This window comes from Astyanax mexicanus, chromosome 4, assembly GCF_023375975.1.
Source record: "Astyanax mexicanus isolate ESR-SI-001 chromosome 4, AstMex3_surface, whole genome shotgun sequence".
NCBI lineage: Eukaryota > Metazoa > Chordata > Actinopteri > Characiformes > Acestrorhamphidae > Astyanax > Astyanax mexicanus.
The window spans coordinates 48,726,230-48,752,642 of record NC_064411.1 but is presented as its reverse complement, the minus strand read 5'-3'; the positions used below and the strand labels follow the sequence as shown (position 1 = coordinate 48,752,642).

Here is a 26,413-nt window from a genome sequence, read left to right as displayed (position 1 = left end):
GCCACTGGTTTTGAAGGTTCAACTGACTTACAGGCATCTGGTAGAAACATACAAGCCGAATTGTTGTTGTCAGGCTAGAAGTGGCAGCTGCTATTTAGTTATTAGAAGCAATCAGCATTGCAGGTTCCAGCTGTTTTAAATGCTTTTCTTACTGTAACTCTGTGTGTCTCAATTAAACCCTTTAAAACTGTCAAGACTCTTGCCACTGATCAATACTGTACTTAAGAAATTATGATATTATGGTGATACATGGTAAGGGCTGACAGTAAATGTTATTTCTTGCCAGGTAATGAATATTATGACCCATTGCTTGCTGGCAAGCCAGCTGAAGTTGCTTAAGACTTATATTAAGGCTTACATCAACACTGCAGCTGTTACTGAGTACTCTAATGTCACAACTTGGTTGGAAGGTTCCACTGACTATAAACCAACAAGCCTAGAGGCAGCTAAAAGCCTGCAAGTGGCAGCTGCCAGTTAGTTAGTGGCATTAATCAGCATGGCAGATTTGATTTAAGTTTATTAACCCTTTCAATGGTCAAATTGTGACAGCCAATCATAAGTATTATGATAGTAGCTTGGCCCCACCCACTATCCATTGGAAAAATAGAGTAAACACCACCCCACAATATGATATATATTTTTTTACTGCTTAGGAATGTTTTGTGAAATAGAAAAAATATAGATAATGAATATATCATGGTTAAACCAATTATTCTACTTTTTTATTATTCCATAACTTATAGAACAGAAACAAGAAAAAAAAAATATTGATGTATTTATTTATTTATTTATTTATAATTTTATAAATTATTAATTGTTTTTTTTAAAAGCACCACCAATGTTTGCGTGCAGTTCAAATACAGATTTATTTTTTTATTTTTATTTTTGTTTATATTGTTAATAGAACAGAGCCAGGAAAATATATATATATATATATTTTTTTTCTCTTTTATTAAGAATGCACTTTCTGCAATGCTCTTAAAAACAAGACTCAGAAAATAGATAAATAAAATAATAAATAATCCAATATACATTAAATAGTTTTTCTTATTTTTCTTTGTTCTGTATTGTATTATTAACAAAATAAACTAATTTTAAAAAAAAAATAAAACATACAGTTTAAATGCTAAGTTAAAAAAAAAAAATATATATATATATATATATATATATATATATATATATATATATATATTGTCATTAATATAATATGAAAAACAAATAAGTTAAAGAATATTTCTAGAGATGTATTTAAATTTATTTAGTATTACATTTAATGATTTAATGAACATGACCTGTTACACGTACGCCACCTCCCCCCGGATGACGTCGGTGATCAGCTGACCCGCAGTGTGACGCAACCTGAGTGAAAGATGGCGGCGTCCTTGTGCAGGTGCTCTGGGGTGAGGTTACTGTTAATATGCGCTGTTTCTGCGGTATTTGGCGGCTAAATATCGGCAATAAAGCGGCGATAGATAAACACGCAGCTGTGTTATATTGGCAGCGCGTGGAGGGGGCGGGTCTCTGTGTTTCTGTCTCTTTTCTGCTTTCTGTTAATCCGCATTGCAGATCTTTCAGCTTCCATCCATTCATTTCTAGCCAACACTGACTACATATACATGAGCTACTGTGTGTGTAACATTCACTGCACGTTTTTGTATTTTCTGTCGAAATGTCTATAGAGATATAGCCTTTAGTGTTTAGTTATTATACTTAGGAAAAGAGTGCTAGGTGACTATTAAAACTCAGTCATGGAGCTCCTCATGGGGTCTCCAATAGACTTGTGGCTGATTGGGGACAGGAGTTCTTATTGACAATGAATGGAGGTGAGACCATGGATATTGTAGTAATCACTATTCAGTGCTAGAAGACACGATGATATGATAAGAGTTTAGATATGGTCTGATTTAAATAATCTTTAAAAGCCCACTTTACCTATTATTATCTACTTTTCACAACTGCTTTCAGCACTCCTCTGTTTCTACACATTTTACATGTGCATAACAAGGTCAAAAGTGTGGATACATCTCTTCTAATTCAATATTTTCCTTCTTTATATGATTTTTTACATTGTAAATTTAATATTGAAGACTATATTACAGCTATACAGGAAGACATGTTGAATAAATATGTAAACAAAAAAGGTTTAACCAGAATATGTTGTATTCTTTAGATTCTTTAGAAGTAGCACATTTACCTGTTAATCTCAGTGTCTTCATGAGGGAGAGGCACCTGGAATAGTTTTCTCAGCATCTTGAAGGATTTTCTGGAGGTGCTGAATGATAGTTGGTGCTTTTCCTTCCTTCACACTGTGGTTTAGGTTTAGGTCAGGAGATTGTGGAGAACAAACACTGTTTTTTTTACTGTGTAATGAAATAAAAACATTAAATAAGGAGGTGTATCCAAACTTTTGACTGGTACTCTACACCTCACTGAATGGAAATATTACCTGCTATACTGTTTACAGTGGACTATCTAAGTGTTCTATTATATTGTTACATTCTTATTTTAGTCTCATTTCTGTTTCTTGGTTTACTGTGATATGCAAATTTCCCTCTGGCATTATTAAAGTTTTGTATATAGCTAGATGACCTAGAAATGATTTGGTCTTAAAGACAAGACCAATGTAAAATAAAATATAAAACAGTAATAATAAATGTAAGAGAGTGGTTTGAATGTACTTTTTAATAAATGTGAAATATTTAGTGTTTTTCTGTTTTGCAGCTCTTGCTCAGGAGAAGCACAGTCCTGTCTGCAGCATGTCGGAATCCTGTGTTAAGTTCAGGCAGGGTCCAGGGGTGCCAGTCAGTGGCTGTACAGGTAAATCACCTTCTCTTTCAGACATCAAGGTGGTTTGAACTGATGTTGGTGTGTGGTTTATTAATATATAAAACCATCTCATCACGATTTTACTTTTTTTGTTTAATTACTACTTGCAGTATTTCACCTAACATAATGTTCGTAATGTGAATACTTGTATTTTTATTAATACTTTATTTATATCCTTTGTAATTGTTAGAAGAAAGAAGTACTTTTCAGGACTTCAGTACTAGCCATTAAACAGTGCTCATTAAGCAGGGAGGGCTATGGGCCTTGCTCAGTGGCCCAACATTGGCAGCTATTTTATTGAAATATATTTGTTTATTTAATAATATAATATGGGAAATAAATAAGTTAAATATTATTTCTACAGATGTAATTGACTTTATTTAGTATAAAATTTAAATCATGACCGGTCACACGTACGCCACCTCTCTTCAGATGATGTTGATGATCAGCTGACCTAATAACTATTTACAATATTATACATTACATGATGTTCTGTACATACTTGTATGTTTATTTATATTTTATTTATATAATGTATAATTATACGAATTGAGCAGAAAGGGCTAAGGGCCTTGCTCAATGGCCCAACATTGGCAGCTATTTCAATTAGCTTCTGTGATCAAATTTACAGAGCTGGAGGTATACAAAAATATCAGTACGTAGCAAGGTATTGTGATTTTATGTTTTGCTATATTTTATTGCTTCATTTTTCTTCAGGTTTCCCCCTTTATGTGCAAATATGCATCAAAATTAAACAAGAAAAGAAGAAATGATGGTTGTTTGCCACACGTCCATGTTCAGAACCACACAGCTAAGGATAGGAATGAAGTGCTGGTGAAAACCAAAACTTCAGTAGCAGAAGCTAGTTACCTCAGACCTCCATGTCTGATTGGTTTGATTCGGTGGTCTGTAACAGTGCCGATTGCTGCTTGCTGCTGAATTGTGGCTACAAATCACATCTATAAATTGCGTCGTTGCTTAGAAAATGGCTGGCCATGTGTCGCTCTGTTGCCTGCTAGTCTGAATAAAGGGTCATATTTTGTGTTGCTTACAGTTTCACAGTATATTTCCATATATTGCAATATATGGAAGTGTAACTTTCTACTTTCTTTTATATTGTAGTAAGTATTGTATCCAGATTCTTGCCAATATACAGTTAAACTACATTAACCTCTAAGCCAATTGAGTTGTTGACTTCTTTCCTGACTCTGAAGTGTATTTTGGCTCAGTATCTTGCTGAGTAATGAAGGATGACCATGTTACATGTGACCCTGATGTGTTGATGTACTTGAAGGATGATTTTTTTTGTTGAATAAAACGAAGCTCATATTTGAGCAGTGCTGAGTTATATAAACGATTTTTAAATATATTGGTATCCTGTGTTCCCCTGCAGCGCTGCTATGCCTCGGGAGGGCGCAGAAGCTTCCTGGGCGAGTTCGTGGACTCTCTGAAGCAGGAGCTGAACAAGAACAAGGAGATGAAGGAGAACATCCGGAAGTTCAGGGAGGAGGCCCGTCGGCTGGAGGAGTCTGATGCGCTGCAGCAGGCCAGGAGGAAATATGTGAGTGGACTCGCGTGACCTCTCTGCTTCCTGCTTCCCTGCGGGAAGTGCAGCCTAACTGCTGAACAAGCCTTTCACTGCGTTGTGTGGAAACTGGAATTTTTCCAAGAAGCACAAGAGTGTGGGTGATTAACTGAGGTCACACTGCCTCACTGATCAGAACCTCAGAAATTAGTTCATAATAAATAAACACATTGCCTTTTCTGTCAGCAGACAGTAGTGGTATATATGTACAATTATATATTATATAATTAGATTTTATTTATTTAAGAAATCTATTTATTAAAAATATTTAATAAAAATAATTAATGCTCATCTGATTTTGTACTCATCTTTTATATTGAGAAAAAAAACAGAGAGAGTTTCTTACTAACCTTCTCTGAATACAGAAATATGCAGAGAAGTAAAATATTTAATTTTATTATAGTAACCTTTCTACATGTAGTTGTCTTGTTTCTTCTCAGTTACTTAAAATCTACTTTAAAATTACTTTAAATCCCTTAAATTCACTTTGCATTAATATGTATGTTTAAATGGGTTTTAAAGGCTATTTTTTCACGAATACATTTGTTTGGTTTGTATTTTATAAAAGTCGGTCGTGACTTAATGACCATGAGAAATGTGTGTCCCAGGCTGAGTTGAAAACCCCTGACTACAGAGACACAATTCTGCTCATTCTAATTTACAATTACTGTTCAGTAGCTTAACAAGTATTGCTATTTATATACTGCTGTCTCTCAACCAATCTGACTACAAAACTGACTGATTCATACATATTAATACATTCATGAATAGGCCTCAATTTGAGGAGAACTCTTACCAGAAATGGGGAACTTGAGAAACTATTATTAGCATTAGTATTATTGTTATTACAATCAATGATTACTAAGTGGGGCAAATATAAAGTTTACATATTTGTAATAACTAAAAAAAAAATAAAAAAAAATAAACCACATTCAGGACCTGGCACTGTCCTTCCTCTGATCGTCTAACTATAACTGCTGTGTACCATTCATACAAACTATAAATATGACAAAAAAATATGGCTCTTACAGGTTGTTTTTTGTTTATGAATGTATTTCATTTTGTACTGTTTAATATTTGGTATTAGGGCGAGGCGATATGCTACAAATATTGTATTGTATATTGTGTCTTTTTTTGATGCATGATATTTTCTCATTAGTAGTGGCAGATTAATTTTTTTATGTATTTTTTTTTAAATACATTTTTTTATATTTAAAATGTGCTGTATTTAATCTAATTAAATAGGACACAATATTGACACTTTCTGTAATGAAATGTGCAGTGGGTCAGAGTGTTTTTAAGCACTCAGAGATGCGTATAACTTACCATAAAATCTAATTTATCACAATACAATTAAATATTATCATATTGCCCAGCTGTATTGGTATCATTATTTACCTAGAAAAACAATCAATGCTGTATTTCACAAAAGGCACAAAGGGGATTTTTTTAAATGGTTGAATCAGTATCACATTGAACATTCCCTCGACCAGTTAAAATAGACTAATAGGATTCTTTTTTTTATATATGTTAAAGTATATATTTAATTATATGTATTTAATATTATGTTTCTCCATTCAGTGTAGTTCATATTAATAGAAGCTGTAGCAAAGAGGATCTGAGCTCAGAGTTTATTCAGCATATTAACTTTAATATATATTAGAGGAAGTTTCTGCAGCTGTAATTAAACAGTATTTATGTTATTGGCTGAGAGAAGTGAAGTTGTGATATGTAAATTGTGAGAGTGTTTTTAATAATAATTTTAAAATATTTAATTGAACTTCTTCTTCTTTTTCTCAGAAAAGCATCGAGTCAGAAACAGCTCGGACCTCTGAGGTGCTGAAGAAGACTCTGGGGTCTTTATCAGACTCGGTTAAAGAGGTGCGTGCAGTGAACTCCCTTCTGTCAACATGCAAATGTGGTATTTTTGTGTGCTGTATCACATGACCATATGCAAAACAGCTGGTTTAGTGTGGACGGTTAAGTGCTGCTAGAGGAAACACTGGGCTGGACATTCTCTGTCCTTCCTGTGACCTGAGTTGAATTGATTTATCTGTATTTTTTGTAAAGGATAGCTGTGTGCAAAAGTTTCGGCTCCCCCGCTCATACTGCATGTGTTGTTTGATTATCTGAAAGTCGAAATTCGTTTAAGTTTAATGAAGCTTATTATTGTTTTTAACTTATGGGAAACAAACAAACAAAAAAATAAATAAAATGTTATGTACAAAGGTTCTGGTGCATTTTATATATTATTATATATTTTCCCAGTATAATAAAATTACCAAATAGAAATAAGTAGAATTCCATATTTAAACATTTGTTTACTTTTTTTCACTCACACAGTCAAGCAAAATGCAATTTAAAGAATGTGTTCAATCCTTTTGCATGCAATTGTACCATAATTATAATGTAGAATTTTGATTTAAGTACTATTTCATGTCACCTTGCCATGAGCATTCTGGTCAGTGTTCAACCTCACTCACAGGATAGAACCTCACAACTTAGACAGATGTGGACGATTTCAGGTCTCCACCTGATGTAACAATTCATGATCAATTTACACACTGCAGTTCCATGACTTTTGGCATGTCGTTGTTATACAGTACATATCATGAAGACTATGAAGCAAAGCAAATATTATAAATATCTTCATATTTAAAATGTTTGATCCCAATTCCTCTTATTTTTCAGTAGCTTCCTAAAATGTGTCTAAACTTTTGACTGCTGCTGTATTTGTGGAGGTTGCTGCTTGTTTCATGGCCCTCTGCTCCGTGTTTTTGCAGGGCTTTGAGGAGGTGGGCCGTACTGACCTGGGTAAGAAGATAAAGGAGGGAGTGGAGGAGGCAGCCAAAACTGCCCGAACCTCAGCAGAGTCTGTATCCAAGAGCAGTGAGGTGCTGGGAAAGACCAACGCTTTCAGGGTCATCTCACAGGTCAGTACAGTGTCTATATATTAATATAGACCAGTGGTTCTCTAACTGTTTAGGCCATGTGATATCAATGATCTCACTAAAACTTTCAAGTAGAGAAGAGAATAATGTAATAAACAGCACCAGTTTGCTTCTGCTACCGTTCCAGCTAAGCGTTATACCGTATTTAGCAGATTATAAGGCGCAATATTAGTGAACGTCTAATTTCTGGTCTATTTTCTGGTCTATTTTCGTACATAAGTAACACCAGATTCTAAGGCTCATTTTAAAAGACAATAGTAAGGAACAAGGGTGTCGCAATGTTCCCCTTCTAATTTTTTTTCTAAGCCAAATGAGTGCTGGATGTTATTCTACACAGATGTCTCTCCTGAAAACTGTTTATTTGGGTGAGTAAAGCACTTCCATTTATTTACAGTAAGCTTAGATTTCCAGTATTTTAGTATACTAGCTTAGCACTAGTAAATGCCACTCGACAGTGCTACACTGAGGAACCCTGAGTGTTCCGGTAAACCAGGGCGCTATCAGCTAGCGGTTCCTCCCACCTAGCTTGTTTTAACACGGTAAACAAGCAGACTACAGTCCGATATACTCACCCCTAAAAAAAGCTCTCAAAAGAGCTAGCGCCGCAGTTAGCGGCTAATGCTAATACTGCTCCAGCCTTAGTGCTGGAGCAACTTCTCTGAAACTCCTTTGAAATGCTGTACTTCAGTGCAGTGGCTTTACTGCACCTTACAACCTGACTAGTAGAATTCATACATAAGGCGCACTGAGGATTTTTTGGGAAAATTAAAGGATTTTAAGTGCACCTTATAGTCCGAAAAATACGGTATATTAATTCTAAAAACAGGATGTCTGTAATAGCTGCTGGTTACTAGAGCAACCATGGTGCTGCTTATGCCGTTGATACAAAAAATACTGCGAACATTGAGATGTGAGACAACAAACTTCATCAGTCTTCATCAGCTCGTTAATGCAACCTTTATACCAAAGAAAAACAGAATTAGAAGATGACAAGCTAAAAGAGAGCACAACAGAGTAGTTGCTAAAACGACCAGATTGATTCACTCTGAAAGGAGACTGCAACACAATGCAAGTTTTAAAAGTAATCTTTAGCGTGCTCAGTGCAATTACACATTCTCAACAAAAACCTACATACTGTCATTTTAACTGTAGGGACTATAAAAGTGATGTGAATAATACAATTTAACTGAACGGAAGTGTAGACTTTACATACAGGTTCTAACATTAAGAAATAAACTCTAATGAATCTAATGTTACGAAAATAACAGATCAATTCATTATCAGTTTTAATTTCTGAGGTCATCTATCATACTACATTGGAAAGTTTTACACATACCTTCTGAGCCTGAGACCTACTGATGTAGACCAGTGGTCCAATAAAAGCACTTTTTTAGCTTGTGTGCCTCCTGTTTGTGTGAGCAGGGTATGGAGACGGTGAAGAAGGAGATGGACGAGGTGGTACAGGGCGGGCCGTACCGTGCCCCGTCCCAACTGAGGAAGAGGAGCGAGTTCTCATTTAAATCAGCCGAGAACGAGACCAGAGTGTTTGAAGCCAATGAGTGAGTTCCATTCTCAGTCCTGGACACTTAACATACACATTTGTAACAGGTTACAACTGGAGAGTACCAGTCAAGAGTTTGAACACACCTTAAATTCAGTGTTTTTTCCATTATTTTAAAATGGTCTGCATTGTAGACTAATATTAAATCATCCAAACTATTAAGAAAAACACATGCAGAGTTATTTAGTAAACAAAAAAGTGTTAAACCAGATAGTTTCGCACATCTTGGCTTTGATTTTCTCAGTCAGCTTTATGAGGTAGAGTCACCTGGAATTCAGGCTTTCAGTTAACAGCTGTGCTGAACTCATCAAGAGTAAATTACTTGAATTTCTTGCCTCTGAATGTGTTTGAGAGCTTCAGTTGTAAAGTTGTGATGAGGTAGAGTTACAGGTATACAGTGAATAGCTCTATTTAAGTTATGTTCTAATCCATATTATGACAAAAACTACTCAACTAAATAAAGAAAAAAAATGACTTTAGGAAATGAAGATCAATCAATCCAAAACATTTTAAAATCTTTGAAAGTATCCTCAAGTGCGGTTACAAAGACCATCAAAAACTTTATGATGAAACTGGCCCTCATCAGGAACACCACAGGAAAGGAAAAGAACGAGTTTCCTCTGTTGTACGGCACAAGTTCATCACAGTTACCAGCCTCAGAAACCGCAATTTAACAGCACTCCAGATAAGAGCACCTGAAGGCTTTACTGAGTATTTTGGTTTGTTTAACACTTTTAAGTTACTACATGATTCATTGTGTGTTCCTTCATAGTCTGGATCACTTCAGTATTCATTTACAGTGTAGGAAAATAAATAAAACAATAAATGAGAAGGAAAAAAAATAAGAGACTTAAAAATGCTGAGTTTCTTTGATTTTACCAAATTGAAAACCTCTGGAATATAATCAAGAGGAAGATGGATGATCACAAGCCATCAAACCAAGCTGAACAGCTTGAATTTTTGCACCAGGAGTAAAGGCATAAAGTTATACAAAAGCAGTGTGTAAGACTGGTGGTGGAGAACATGCCAAGATGTATGAAAACTGTAATTAAAACCAGGGTTATTCCACCAAATATTGATTTCTGAAATCTTAAAACTTTATGAATATGAACTTGTTTTCTTTGCATATTTTTTGTTATTTCAGACGTTTCTAATTTTCTGCTAATAAATGCTCTAAATGACAATATTTTTTATTTGGAATTTGAGAGAAATGTTGTCTGTAGTTTATAGAATAAAACAACAATGTTAATTTTACTCAAACATGTACCTATAAATAGCAAAATCAGAGAAACTGATTCAGAAACTGAAGTGGGCTATACATTTTTTCAGAGCTGTATATACATTTATATTATACAACTGTATAATATTATAGTAGGATAGGATATGATTTTTTGGAGCAGATCAACATGAACCTGTTGGCACTTTGCCTAGTGTTGAACCCCAGTCTAGACGTCATTGTGGTACTGATGTAGGAGGTATGTGAGCTATAAGTGTGTGTTTTTCTTCACAGGGACGCTACTGGAGTTGTGCTGCACAGAGACTCAAAGTGGTTTCAGCAGTGGAAAGACTTCAAAGACAACAACGTGGTGTTTAACAGTAGGAGCCAATATTTCATTCTCCCTTTCCGTTTAGAAAGAAGTTTCATACAATCAGCTGTTCAGTTCTACTACTGAACACCAGATGGGGCTAAACTCATGTTTTAGGTATTACAGCACTTTGAATTTGCCTGCAATAATCCCTCCTTTTTCTCTGTTTTTCTGTCCTTTTTTGTCTTAAAGGATTCTTTGAGATGAAGATGAAATATGACGAGAGTGATAATGCGCTCATCAGAGCCTCACGCGCACTTACAGACAAATTCTCCGACATTATTGGTAAGCTGGCTCTTTTTTAACTGTGTCTAAATATTGCAAACCAAAATTGAAGAAACATTTTAATGAAATGCTTAGTTTTCCCTTAGTCTGTATGTTGCCAGCACATTTATTTTTATTTCTTTAACTCTCTATGGCATGAAGTTGCCCTCAAGCAAAAAATTGGGTTGTTGCCTATTACACCATACCATAACATACCTTATTTTTTATGTATTTATTTTATTTTTAATAAAATGTTACAAGGCATATCTATGTCAAATACAATGAGGTGTACAAGTGGTTCATAAATAAAAATATGTCTGCCCGGCCAAAAAAGCAACAGTATGTGCTGAAAGAATGAGGTCAGCTGACTACCTGAATATACTGAATATAGACCAGGTTATTCCATCAATGGATTTTTTCTTCACTGATGAACACGGCATATTCCAAGATGATAATGTCAGGATTCATGGAGCTGGAATTGTGAAAGAGTTCAGGGTTCAGGGAGCATGAGATCATCATTTTCACTCATGGATTGAGAGAGTTCACCACAGAGTCCAGATCTTAACCTCATTGAGAATATTTGGGATGTGCTGGATGGAGAAGAGCTGCTTTGTGCAGCGGTTGGTCAGACTCTACCATCATTAATACTGCTGCAAGATCTTGGTGAAAAATTAATGCAGCAACACTGGATTGAAATACATTTTGTGACATTGCAGAAGCTTATTGAAACAATGCCACAGTGAATGCATCCTGCAATCAAAGCTAAAGGCGGTCCAATTAAATATTAGTGTGTGACCTTTTTTTTTTGTCCAGGCAGTGTACCTTCTTACGGTATTCTTACTATCTTGATGTAAGCTTACTAAAACAAGTTTTTTTTTCATTGGTTTCCTTTGCCATAGATCACTTTTGTTAGGGCCCTCAGCTCTAAAGCAGTGGTGATTTCAAATAATCAGCTTGTTATCAAAATGTTTAAAAAATGTCTGAAAGACTAGTTCCTAAAGAAAAATCTCTCATGTAGTTCTCTCGGTAAATCTCTCGGTAGTTGTTTGATTTATTTCTACCCAAAAATATAATGCTTGTCATAGATAGTTAAATAGTTAAATATTGTAGCTTTGTATCCTCCTTGCATTCCTGTTATTCATTAGATTGGTGTTAATGTGTGTGTTTGTTGTTGTTTTATCTGTTGTCAGGTGGTATGTTTTCCAAGACGGAGATGTCTGAAGTGCTAACAGAGATCCTCAAAGCTGATCCCAACTTTGATAAAGACTCCTTCCTCCGCCAGTGTGAAAATGATATCATTCCCAATATCTTAGAGGTGAGCCACCTGACTATACAATGACCATAAACTGTTTAGAGTATGTAAGGGTTCTGTGTGGATAGGTGGATAAACTTGTCTATAATCTGTCTATAAATTAATTAATTTATAAATAAATATATCTTCAAAATTTAAAATTTTACATTAGAAGGAAGTTATAATGGTCAGTATAATGTGTTAGAAATTCGGCTTTCAGGCATCAGGAGTCAGAATCAGGAATCAGGAGACAGCTTGAGAGATGACTTGAGTTTATTCTCGTGCAGACAGAAAATCTACACGGGCACAGCTTAGTTGGTCGTTGCTCCCTCTGTGTCCACCTGACTAGTCCATGTGACTTGTCTGTCTGTTACTATCTGTGTGAGACTCTCTGACCGAGACTCAACTAGACTGAACTAGACTAGACTGAGCTAGACTGAACTGAACTAGACTGACCTGAACTAGGCCGAGACTCAACTGAACTACTAAGACATTTTAGCAGGACTTTACATACAGGTGAAACTGCTTTGAACACAGCAGGGGGAGAAAGGGTAAGGGTTTATGGAGGAGTATGTGGGGTGTCATCATTGGGGGTCTCTATCAACTTATGTTAAACAAAGGAGAGATGTGAGAGATAAGGGTGAGGGGCAAAAGGTTAGGAGTGTATAAGGGAATGGGGGGTTAAGCAGTGAGACAGTTTAGAACCTAAGAAAACTTAATAAAAGTACAATTTGTTGTTGACAGAATCTCTCAAATGGTTTGATTTTGGAGCATTTCTATTGGTCCACAATCTATTTGACAATGTAAAAAGCCAAATTACTATACCGTAGTGTCAAAAAGATGTTTTTGCACAACAGCATCAATATGTTTGTATAAGATAATTTAAAATTAGTAAGAAACCTTTATTGTCAATGCACAGTGTACAACAAAAATGAGCAGCATCTCTTAAGGATTATTGTACAAACCCTGAATAGCTTAAGAGATTTGTTAAAATAAATGTGTAAAAAAATATGCATTTAATTAATTAATATGCATGTAATTTAATAATTCTTTGTAATGTGAATGTGTGTAACAGCACAATTCATTTGCATGTGTTCCCTGCCCTTAGGCAATCATTAGAGGAGAGCTGGATGTTCTTAAAGACTGGTGTTATGAAGCTGTAAGTAAAAATCTTGCCGTTTGCTTTTTAATGATCTACAACAAGCTGATTTTCGCCCTCTTTAATGGTCAATTCAATCAAATTTACTTTACCTTAAATAAACCACATTTTTAAATCAGTTCACTGTGTGTTCACTGTATGTTTTGCTTTTGCTCTTCCTCTCTGCACATCGTTAGACGTACAGTCAGCTCGCACACCCTATTAAGCAAGCTGTAGCCATGGGCCTGCAGTTCCAGTCCAAGATCCTGGATATCGACAACATTGATGTGAGTAAACAAACCTGTTGTCTGCAGACGATGGTGAACGCAGCACTTTACCATCAATAATAAAATCAGTTTATCTGATTAGACTCAGTGTAGTTAAACAGAGCTTTGCTGATTTTTACATGCATTACTGTTTAACGTGATCTATTGATCTGTGTTGTTATTGATGGAAGTTCTGATTGTGCCTCTGGTCAGTACGCTATACCTGTTTAACATTCTTGCTCTCTGTTCTTGCCTGTATTTGACTCTGTTTGCGTGGGTGTATCTCAGCTGGCCATGGGGAAGATCATGGATCAGGGACCTGTACTGATCATCACCTTCCAGGCACAGATGGTCATGGTGATCCGGAGCCCTAAGGGTGAAGTAGTGGAAGGAGACCCTGTGAGGGAACTGAGTTTATATTAGTGCTAAACCCCAGTCTAGAGTTCTTAGTATGTCATCTATGACAAAATCTTAATTATTGTGTTAACGATGTGCAAACGGATTGGATTATTGGAAAAAAATAACCAGAACATTTTGACTTCATGCATTGACTACATTTACATTTACATTTATGCCATTTAGCTGATGCAACTTACAGAGTTATTACTATTACATTTTGGGCCAGTGTAGTATTAGGAGTCTTGTCCGTAGACTCTTATTGGTGTAGAGCAGTATAGTCACCCAGATTGGGAACTGAAGCCCTTTTTAAAAAAAAAATCTAATTCAAAAAGCATCAAAACTACCCTGAGATATTATAATAAAGTAAAAAAAAAAAAGCCCTAATCTACCAGGTCTAATACACACTACACTATTATAACTATTATAGTCTCTCTCCCATAAATACAGTGAAATGCTAGCAGTTATGTATTTTAATCATAATTTTAATTTAAATTCCTAAAAATATATTGTTGTTATATATACAGTTAATTCTTAAGCTATTGACTCTCTGACCAGTCTAACCTTTCTTTTCATATTTGTTAAAAACCCGTAACAGGTCAGGATTTGTGTCAGTTTTCTGCCTGACATTGTACCACTAAATCTTAAGGATTTCTATTCAAGCTTTACATAAAAAGCTTTTTTTAATAAGGAACATTACTAAAAATCTTTTCGAAATTTGTAATTCTAGTAGAAAAATATATGAGAAAAATATTTAAGTAAACCTGCTAATGTCAAAATAAAAATTCTGAATACTAACCAACCAATAAATGGCCTCCAAAGCTTTAGTTTTGTTATGTTTGTCTAGTTTTTACTTCTTTTTTTAAACAAGCTGAATTTTTGTTGATTCCTGTTACTGATCTGGAATTATTAAGTGAAGGAGAGAAAACAGGCAGCTTCTTCAAGTGTCCTGTAGGAGATTTTAAAGCCCTCAATAACTTATTATACTGCAGAAAAAAGGGTTTTGTATCACCTACAGCTGTAGCCTGTATACGAGACAAGGCAAGTTAATAGGTTATTTCACTATTAAGTGAATATAAGTGACAGTCTGCAAGTTTTGGTGAGAATATAATAGAATATTACAGTATAATTACACTGGGTGCGCTAAAACTAAAAGGTACTTTTAAAACATGCATTTTTAATGGGTGGCCTTATGGGATGAAGAGATATTGAGAAATATATGTTGTATATCACCTTACAGCTAAAAAAATCTATATATATGTGTAGTGTGCATAAACCTTAAATCATTACCAATATATATATATATATATATATATATATAAATATATATATATATATATATATATATATATATATATATATATATATATATATATATTGTTTGTTTTTTATTGCTCATATAGCTGGACTACTCTTAAGGGGCTGTTTGCTAATGATGTGCTCCTCTCTCTCTCTCTCTCTCTCTCTCTCTCTCTGTTTTTGCTGTGTGTGTGCGTGTGTGTGTGTGTGTAGGAGAAGGTGTTGAGGATGATGTACGTGTGGGCGCTGTGCAGGGACCAGGAGGAGCTCAACCCACACGCTGCCTGGAGACTACTGGACATGTCCGCATCCAGCACTGTGCAAGTGATCTGAGAGGAACTCACACACTCAACACCACACAACACACACACACGTACATAAACACAGTCTTATACACACATGTACACACAGACAATCAGTAATTTACATTGCTAATGGCGTCTCTATTGGAAAACCAGCAGACCTCCTACACACACTACCTGAACAGCCTTTAGAGGGCAGGTAAGAGCATCTGTGTGTGTTGTGCTGCTGGGGACGGACACACTTCACGTTTGTTACCTCACACTCACACAAAATCATCCTCTGTTTATTTATTCTTATGAGTGTACAAGCTTTTTTTTTATAACATTTGATTAAACATAGGATATTTTTTTTTTAAACATGTATTAATTTATTCATTGAGATGCTCCATGCTCCGCCCCCTAATGCAAAATTTTGTAGCAGTTTTTTTGAAGTTAGGGTCCAATCCCATTTTACCCCTTGACCCTACCACTTAGCCCTACCCCTCTGTTTTGTGTCTGTAGGTCTAGGGGTAGGGTGTCCTGATTCTTGTTAGGCTGGAGGGGTAGATTAGAGTAAGTGTTAGCAATATATGACCCTTCAAACAGAGATTTTTCAGAGACACACTCAAAACAGAGGCACAAGCACCGAAAAAAAAACGTCAAATTTGAGTATTTTCTTGAGTATTAACCTCTATAATACCATCGTTTTAATGTGTAGTTAGCTAACTTTCCCATTCGGTGAATCATGCTGCTACCCTATCAGCAGCCGGAGTCTGAGAGAGCACAATTGAGATGCTTTCTCTCTCATATCTGAGTTGGAGATCCAATGCTTTCTTTGCCACAGAGTGCACTGGCGGACGCTCAGTGGCAAAAACACATGTATCGGAGGAGGCATGTGCTAGTCTTCACCCTCTTAGTATTGGGGGGGCATTACTAGTGATAGGATGAGCTCATTTGATTGGTGAATGGGTAATCAATATTGGAATTTGAAGAGAAAATTGGGTAAACTTGCAGCCTCAGCTTTCTGCTCTTGATGGACAGAAGTGGAGCAAATGCTTTTGTAGCTCATTCACCACAAAGCGGTTGATGGAACAATTACTTAAAGCTGCTGGTTTACATGTTTGGCAGATTGTAGAATTTCATGAATGACTATCTGTACTACAATTGCTGTACTGCAATTGTTAAGAAGGTCAGCTCTAACCTCAGAACAGTTGCTACAGTATAAGTATTGATGGGCAGAACATGGACAGTTCAACTTCAAGTGTTTTAAGTTAAATAAGTGGGACCACATGAATGGGAAGGATGTTAAGCTCAGTAGTTATATATGTTACTGTACCTCTGATCTGCTCAAATCAGAGGACATCTCATATTGCATTGTATTACTGTATGTTGATCTATAGAATTTATGTACTTCGAGAGGCTGGATGCTGCTAAACACAGAGAATACCTGAAATCACGATTTTTTTAAAATGTAGAAGCTGTTATTAGGCAGCACACCATAAATGACCATCATTATTTAGCCAGAAATGGCAATCTTTGAGTCCAAGCACATTAATGAGTGAGAGTGATTGGCCTACAAATGTTTAACTTTCCAAAAAAATGCATAGATTATTGTTTTACATATGTGCTGAACAGTTTTAGTTTCAAATTAATTAAAAATACTACTATACAGTATATTTCAGTTTTAGCCTATTAAGGTTTGAGTGCAAAAAATGAGAGATTTACATTATTAGTTTATTCTAACTTCTGTTAGTCACTGAAATGATTGTTGTTAATAAAACAACTCATGTTTCCTGAGGCAGAATTTTACAGTTGGCCAGACTTTTGTGGCCTTTTCCCCTCCAGTGATGGGGTGAGAGTAATGCACTGTAGATAATAGTGTTGAATAAGTGTTTCATTCCTTTTTTACATGCATTGTCATGTGTTTAGGCATTTTTACATACTGTTATTATGTGTCCCATTAATGAAAAATACTTTATTATATCTTTTTATGGGACAACAGAAGATAAATGAAACTTGGATATCATTTAGAGTATGCAGTGCACAGCTCGTATAGCAGAATAGATTTACTTTTGTGTAACCACCATTAGGGGTGGGCGATATGGCCCTAAAATAATATCACGATATTTCATGGTATTTTCGCGATAACGATATACTTGGCAATATGACAATTTTTTTTATTTATTATTTCAAAAATACGCTATACACGGCAAGAACATAAAAATATTTTATTATTACATACAATATAATACTGCACACCCCTAAGTGAGATATTAAAAAAATACAAGAATTTTCAGATTTGTAACAGAAATCATTGATCCAGAATGTCATGATTATAATAATATTGCACTCCAAATTTCTCCATATATCCAGGATTAAAGTAAAATAAATGCTACTGGACAGATATAATCTCTAGTAGATAAATATAATGGGAAATGGAATAGGTGGTATGGCACGATATTTTAGGGTATAATATTGTTCACAATATTTAAACAATTTGACGATATTATCGTGTTTACGATATGATATGACACACCCCTAACCACCATTATTATGTAGTATTGCTTTAACTCTCTTGGGCATTCACTAGTTCACTAGAGCTTAACCGGTTGCTACTGGAATTCTCATTTACTCCTCCACTTTCCGCTTGAGGATGCCCCACAGGTGCTCAATTAGTGTTTGGGGTCACTGTCTTAACAAGTCACATGACACAAGGAGGGGACAACAACACATTTGGGTACAAATGGTCACAGTTCACAGACATGTTCACTGTGAGGTGTGCTTGCTTGTGTTTTCAGTTATTTGGACATTAATGGCTTTGTGTTGAGTAATCTTCAGAGGACAGTAAATCTTTACTGCTATTTAAGCTGTACACTGACTATTCTTAAGTTATATCTAAGTTTAAATGCTATAGTGTCGTCCCATGAAAAGATATAATTAAATATTTACAGAAACGTGAGTGATATCTTTAATTTTGGGCAATACTGTGTGATCGTGTATATATAGTTACTACATATAGTAATTATATATTTTTCCTGTTTATTGTCATTGTCACTAAAACTCTAACTCTATATTCTATTCATTGACTGACTTCTAGAGGTGGAACATGAAAGCACAATATTGTGTTTGCTCTGTAGCCTCCAGAATAGTGTCAGAATTTATTTTCATGCAAAAAAATAAAAATAAAATAAAACACAGCAGATCTACACTGTTTAAAAAAATAATAATAATAATAAACACCACTGTAGTACTCTGTGGTAAAGTGAGAAACTGACACACTTTGCTGTACACACGTTTTTTCTATATTTGTCACTGGATTATATGAATTATTGAATTAAATAAAACATATTTACACACAACTGTACCTTAAACTGTTATTCTCAACAAAACTTAATTAACCAAAAAAACAATCTCAATAGTGATAAAATACAGTAGTAACTATAAATTAAGTGAAGAGTTAGCTGCCTGAAGCATGAGTTCAGTATTATTCAGGAATATTGAATTTTGTTCATGAATATATGATTTTTAAGTTCCTTATTTATGTTTTTATGGCAGCTACACCACCATATGCCACAGTACAACCCAGTTTTGTTTGTCCTTAAAGGAAGCTTGTGTAATATAATTACTTTTATTTTTTCAATATTGACCACTGTGTATGTTCTAATTATGTAATGAAGTTGTTTTTATTTATGTGTTGGATTTGCAGAGAATAAAGGAAATTCCAAAGTGTGCATATATGAGAGATTTATTTTTGCAGCTTGTGTTGTGAAGATAGAATATGGGTGTACCCCACAGTAACTCTACATGGATTATTCTTCATTGGTGCATTAAGAAAACCTGTGTTAGTAGTCACATCTGCAAAATATAATCTATAATCTGTATTGTTACTCCCTCTGTCAAAATTCAGTTTGGGGAGTTTAGGGCTGCAAGACTAATAGGGCTGTTAATAAACTTTCTTACTTTCTTTCAAGAGAAAGTACTTCTTTCAAGAGAAAGGACATAACAGTTTAAATAAAACTTTTAAACCATAGATGTACAACATAGCAGCAATATACTAACAAAATAAAACTATTTTTCCCCCTAATCTGATTTTCTACTATTTTTAATATTAGCAAGAAAAAAAGGATTTAAAAGTGTTTGTGTTTATTGTCATTTATACTAGTGACTTTATTATGTTATTGATATCCGTTAGGTTTTATTATTCTGTGGTTAATTAGTGTCTTAACTTTTTAAACAGGTGTGATGATGTTACCAAAAATGGACTATTACATATAGTATAGTTGCCAACTCAATCTTTGTTCCTCTATTTGAATTAAATCTCTTTAGCCCAAGTGCGGAATCTTTAAAGGAGAAATCTATTGTTAAATGGCATGGGGTTGTTGTGAAACATGATAAGTACATAAATATTTTTTAAATATTCTATCTCCGCTCACCACTAGCATTCCAAAATACATCACTTTTAGCCGATTCTCCCAACAGGCTTACAATGCTAGCGATAGGGGCATAGCATTGCTCAGGCAAATAAATTGCTATTTTTACACCATTAACAATCTCAAAGTAGCTCTACACTTTGAACACTTAGAATTCTAAGAGCCCTGACACAAAACGAGGCACTGAGAGCTTTGAAAGTGCACAGGTAGTTGGTTTGTTAATGATGTAAAAATAGTGATTTCTTTGCATTGGCTAAACTATGACCCTATCACTAGCATTGTAAGCCTGTTGGGAGCATCAGCTAAAAGTGCTGTATTTCAAAATGCTGGATGTGAAAGGAGGTGGGTTATATAATTGTTATTATGAGAAGTCCATTTCACACCAGACGTCTGCTTTAATACAGTTCTGCCTGTATACTCTGTGTGGAGCAGAAACATGTTGAATTAAAGGAAAAGGAATAATGGAGGTCAATAGGCAGATTAAGGAAAATCTCAGTTTAAGGGGGTTAAGCAAGGTTTTCTCTGGAGCTTTACTGTGCTGTTATTTAGTCCCCTGCTCTGATGTGGCACAGAAAAATTGGTATATTACAGATAAATGGAGATATCATTCTTTTACCTTATACCTTTGCTGTCTGAATGGCCATTCAGTGCAAGAGAAAACTGTAAACCAGATTCCAAAGTGTCTGTTTGATTGTTGCAGGAGTTTTCCAGGCAATTCAAGTGAATGAGAAAGGCTTTTTACATCCTCTGGATACATAATCCCGTAAATCTAGTTACGCTACATTACGAAGACTTCGGTAATGTTCCATAATGGCTTAATACCAGCGTTAGCATGCATTGAAGAGCATTAGTTCCCAAATTTAATAGAATAATGGATGGTAGCAACCAGCACTTCCTAATGTATTTCTTCATGGAAGGTTCTGGAACAAACTTTCTGGCACATGTAGCGTTTTTTTGGGCGTCCACTGGGAGGAAAAGATGCAACCGTGCTGTAAGCTGATGGTTTTTTGCAGACAGAGAAAGCAGTGCAAATCTCAAAGTCTTGCAGACAAACAGAGTGCACTATGGGCAACTTCGCTTTCTGCTGCTTCGCTTTCTGAGCTGAATTTTATAGAGGAAGCAGAATTAGCTGGTCCTAGAAAAAACTAGCATTTAAAATTAAATCTAAGCTGCTTAGTTTTGCCTTTTTGTAATAATGCTCTAGTGATAATGCTAATATTTTGCATTTAATTTTCTTTTTTAAGAAAGATTTTCTGTAATTTTCCCTAAATGTAAAGAAATTTCTCATTTTCACCCACCAGCCAGGGAAGGATAATGTCTAGTTTGTCCTTTTCCAAGTCACATGAAGCCAGCCAACTACACTGTTAAAAACAGTAAAAATATTCACTCATTTTTTTTAATCACTTCTGTGGCCACAGGTTTATAAATCCAAGCAACTAGGCATGCAGACTGCTTCTACAAACATTAGTGAAAGAATGGGTCTCTTTCAGGAGCTCAGTGAACTCCAGCCAAGCCTTATATCACCAAACACATTGAGGGTGAAAATATACTGTGTATAATGTACACTCACTGGCCGCTTAATTAGGTACACCTGTCCAACTGCTCATTAACGCAAATGTTAAATCAGCCAATCACATGGCAGCAACTCAATGCATTTAGGCATGTTGTCATGGCCAAGATGATCTGCTACAGTTCAATCAGAGCTTCAGAATGGGGAAGAAAGGTGATTTAAGTGACTTTAAATGTGGCATGGTTGTTGGTGCCAGACGGGCTGATTTGAGTATTTCAGAAACTGCTGATCTACTGGGACGTTCACCCACAACCATCTCTAGAGTTTGCAGAGAATTATTTGAAAAAGAGAAAGAATGGCCAGAGGAGAATGGCCAGACTGGTTCCAGCTGATAGAACAGCAACAGTAACGCAAATAATCACTCGTTACAACAGAGGTCTGCAGAAAAGCATCTCTGAACATCAGCACAACATGTCCAACCTTGAGGCGGATGATGAAATACAGCAGCAGATCATCACACCGGGTGAAGCTCCTGCAGCTAAGAAACTGAGAAAACTGAGGCTACAATTCACACAGAATCACCAAACCTGTACAATAGAAGATTGGAAAAAAGTTACATGGTCTGATGAGTCTCTGATGATTTCTGCTGCAACATTCGGACGGTAGGGTCAGAATTTGGTGTCTCAAACACCATAGCATATCTGAGTATTGTTGCTGACCATGTCTATCCTTTTGTGACCACAGTGTACCTGTATCTTCTGATCCTACTTCCAGCAGGACAATGCACACTGTCATAAAGCGTGAATCATCGCAGACTGGTTTCTTGAACACGACAATAAGTTCTCTACTGTACTGGAATGTCCTCCACAGTCACCAGATCTCAATCCAATAGAGCAGCTTTGGGATGTGGTGGAACGGGGGATTCACATCATGGATGTGCAGCTGATAAATCTGCAGCAACTGCGTGATGCTATTATATCAATATGGATCAGAATCACTGAGGAATGTTTCCAGTAGCTTGTTGAACCTATTACACAAAGGATTAAGGCACATAATAAAGTGGGCGATGAGTGTGTATGTGTTGTATGTGATGATACTGATACAATTCCCTATAGACCTTGGGTGTGTAAACTGTCAGTATTAAGGTATAATTGTGTATTTACTTTATAACACATGTCCAGTAGAGAAACAGGAGAAAGTTGCAGATACAGCACTTCTCTGTTGTATATTTTTGTATTATTCCCACAGTGACTGAAACACCAGAAAATGCTGAGTGGCCCTCTGCAGCTCAGAGTGGCTCTAAACACCCAGGAGGAAGAATTCTCCAGACAGTAGACAGTAGAAAATTTGCCAACTCTTGCATCAGTATATATTTACTGTACCTGCTGATGAAAAAAAAGTATTGGGGAAGGTGTGTGTAGGTGTGTAAATGACAGCCTGACCTATTTCGGTCAGATTTAACAAGCTGTTGTGAATACAGTGTGATGTGTGCACATGAACATTGATCATATTGTCGCTGTCTGGAGAAGAAAACCTTGTATCACTAAAAAAGAAACTGTGTATAAGAGAAGGACGAAAGTTGCTCTAACTGCTTTCCTAAAATCTTATTAGTTAATTTGTTTGAAAACTATTCACAAATATGAAGATAATGGTTTACTCATTCATATATCTTTACAATATCAAAAATCTACATAAAATCAAGAACAGGAATATTAAAGGTACCTAGAACAATAAGTGATTAAATATGTTGACTCATAAGGAAACTCTTGTCGTATTTAATGTGGCACACATACAGAAAGGAGTAATGTCGGCTTTCGACAGCTGATGGCAAGCTGCATAACTGGGATTAGAACCAGCGCTCTATCTATATATATTTTGTAATTTTTAACAAAGAAAATATTTAAATTTGACTGGGTTTGTTTGGTTATTTGTGCTGCCATCTTGCCAGTGATTCCTATAACCCTCTGTTTTCAGTGTCCCTCTGAATCTCAGTTTGAAGGGGTTGAAGTGGTTAAGTTGAAGGGCCAAGGAGTGAAATGGGATTGGGCCAAAAACATTATTTTATAATATACCCTTATAATATATTTTGTTTGTGTACAGTGTAATTAATAAACTGTGGTAAATTGTATTACATTTTATTATTTTAAATTAAATTAATGTGTGGAATCTGTAGGTAGAAGATCAGTATTTGTACTGAAGCCAAAACAGCAGGGATGCTGAAGCATTTGGGGCCATTCAGAGCTCAAGCCCCGCCCTGCTGTCACACCACATTCAAATCTCACAGCCACATCAGCGCTGACCCATCTGCTGCGACAGATGATTACTACCAGCATATGCCTCACGATCCAGCTCTGTATGAAATAATACACTGCGTTTCCTCAGGATATCTGGATCTTTGATAAATGAATTATTGTCCTTTCATGAGACTGATTGGACAACAGATGGAGAGCTGGGATGAGATTACAGAGGACAGGCACTTAATATGAGGACATGAGGATGAAAAAATGGGGAAAAAACAAAACAAAAATGATGAAAAACAAGAAAATGTGAACTATTAATAAACCAGTTTGTAAGTGGATCATTGTTTCTAGGACTGGGTTCAAAAGTGCAGCTTTTTTCCACGATCCTGAGGTATTAAAAATGGCTTCATGCACTGACACACTAATGCATTCATATAATCCATATCCTGTGTCTAATTTATTATTATATTAATAATAAATTAATAATCATATTCAGGTCAGTTCTGTGTCATAGGACTTTTATAAAGACACCCATCTATATTCTATTCTTCTTTACAGAGCCTATTAGGTTGTACATCAACATGGGCACATGACCTTTTTATATAAAGAAAAAATAATAATAAAATACATAATTTGTATAAGTTAAATTTTAAGATATAATATACAAAGCAATTGCAGAATTCAAAATGATGTTAAAATGTTACAAATATTTAAATTTACATACACTAACATGCCAAAAGTCAAGGGACAGCAGTGTGTAAGGTCTCAAAAAGTTCCCTCAGCAGACAGCTTGGGGGTTGTCCACATCTGTTTACAGTAAGTTGTGAGGTGTTATCTTGTGAGTTAGGATGAATAGTGGCCAGCATGCTCATGGTAAGGTGACATGAATTATTGGAGTTTTATTATTGGAATTATTATTCCCTGTTACCCTTGCCATTATAGGTTAAATCTGCCCCTTTAAGAAAGGTGTGTTTGATATCATGACCTTCACACTGTTTTATTTTTGAGGAACTGAAGACACTTTTTTAGCATTTATTATATTATATTATATTATATTATATTCACTTAAATTATATATTTCTCACATTGTCTCCATGCTTATCTAAGGTAAAGATTCAGTTGTCCACCCTGAGGTGGTAAAGTATCTGTCATGATTGTAGAGATGAGAGGGCATCACAAAAACAGTTTCTGGTCACAGGGGAGAGGAGGAAGGAAAAGCAGTAACACCTGGGGAAGATAACGAGAAGGCTGGGTTACAAATGAGACACAGCTGGGAACACTAATGACTAGGCGGGGCTAAAACAGGGCCATGTGCTACAGAGCACAGGGTGAAGAAAATGAGCAAAGAAAAGCACAGAGAGGGACCAGAAAAGACAAATAACAGGACAAAAGCATGACAGTATTACAATAATTTTGCAAAGCCAAAACGTATCTTTGAAACAGAGCAAGATCACCATAAACAATTCAGCATGTCTGCAACTCCAATTACCAAATACCAGTGTTCAAACAGTTTCAGCAGTTGTCCACCCTGTTATGCAGCTTGCCATTAAAAGGTGGACAAATGATAAATATGATAAATATTTGAAAGAATTTAAAATATTTTGGTACCACTTTAAAATAAGACTACCTTTATAAAGGGTTTATAAATGGTTTACAATTAGTTTATTAATCGTTACTAATTAGGTTGTAAATGCCTTAAAAATCATTAATAACACCGCACAACAGATTTTTTGCTTCTTGAACACTGTTAGGTGTTTCTTATAGATTTTTGGGTGCTGATAACGAATATCACATCAAAATGTACGTATCACGTACCGTTTAAGAGAAATCTTCAGTTTTATCATAATTTTTGCCTAAATTTATTGTCGAAAGAGCTGGCCACATATTTTTTGCCTCCTCTACACATAAAACTTGGACTCATGAAGAATTTTGTGAAAGCACTGAACAAGGAAGGCGAAGGTTTTCGCTATTTAAGACAGATGTTTCCAAGAACAAGTGACGCGAAGATCAAAGAAGGCATTTTTGTTGGTCCCCAGATCAGACATGTTATGAGTGACAAGCGGTGTGAAGGGCTGTTAGTTGGCCAGGAAAAAACTGCCTGGAAAGCCTTCAAAAACGTTGTTGCAGTTACAGAGTGTCAAACTACATTGAAGTCGTAGACAAACTTCTCTGTGCATACCAGAAAATGAAGTGCAACATGTCACTCAAGATTCATTTCCTTCACTCACACTTGGACTTCTTCCCCGTGAATCTCAGTGCTGTCAGTGACGAACACGGTGAGTGGTTTCACCAGGACATTGCTACAATCGAGAAACGATACCAGGGCAACTGGAATCCGTCAATGCTTGCTGACTACTGTTGGACACAGTTGAATACTGTAAGTTGAATACAAAAGAAAATCAGGAGCAAAACATTTTTAATTCTGTTGAACTTACTGGCCCATGTGGAACATAAACGTGATTAAATAGGTAAACATATAAATGTCTATTTCTTAGAGTTCCTACGTGATGCAGTAAAACAAAAAATATATTTGTGCATACCCTATAGGTATCTGTCACAATCAACTAAAACTTTTCAGGAAGCAAGACTTTTTAAAAAATTTGTTGTGCAGTGTAATCAGTTAATGGTGGAATAATTGAACATGGGAGTTCAACTGATGTTAAACTGATGTTGATTGATGGAAAATACGGAGATGGAGAAGCAAGTTGAGTTAGATGGAGAAAACATAGTAAGTTGAATATCTGACAAGATCTAAAGTTTAACAATATAGACGGCTGTGGGTTCACTAT

The 26,413-nt window shown here is 35.6% G+C and overlaps 1 protein-coding gene across 1 annotated transcript; it reads left to right on the top strand.

Moving 5' to 3' along the window:
- The first annotated feature begins 1,325 nt into the window (after positions 1-1,325).
- Positions 1,326-19,175, top strand: LOC103031346 (mitochondrial import inner membrane translocase subunit TIM44). The gene is made up of 13 exons (XM_022678840.2): positions 1,326-1,400; positions 2,722-2,817; positions 4,220-4,387; positions 6,212-6,292; positions 7,195-7,344; positions 8,785-8,921; positions 10,434-10,519; positions 10,702-10,794; positions 11,964-12,088; positions 13,173-13,223; positions 13,400-13,489; positions 13,757-13,867; positions 15,377-19,175. Exons 1-13 carry the CDS (start codon positions 1,371-1,373, stop codon positions 15,494-15,496), a joined length of 1,338 nt encoding a protein of 445 aa, XP_022534561.1. The 5' UTR covers positions 1,326-1,370; the 3' UTR covers positions 15,497-19,175.
- The last annotated feature ends 7,238 nt before the right edge of the window (positions 19,176-26,413 follow it).

Excerpts from the sequence above, each read along its gene's own strand:
- LOC103031346 (XM_022678840.2), top strand. The coding sequence starts at position 1,371 with ATGGCGGCGTCCTTGTGCAGGTGCTCTGGG. Across the intron at positions 1,401-2,721 it reads CCTTGTGCAGGTGCTCTGGG|CTCTTGCTCAGGAGAAGCAC; the intron begins GTGAGGTTACTG and ends TCTGTTTTGCAG. Across the intron at positions 8,922-10,433 it reads AGAGTGTTTGAAGCCAATGA|GGACGCTACTGGAGTTGTGC; the intron begins GTGAGTTCCATT and ends TTTTCTTCACAG.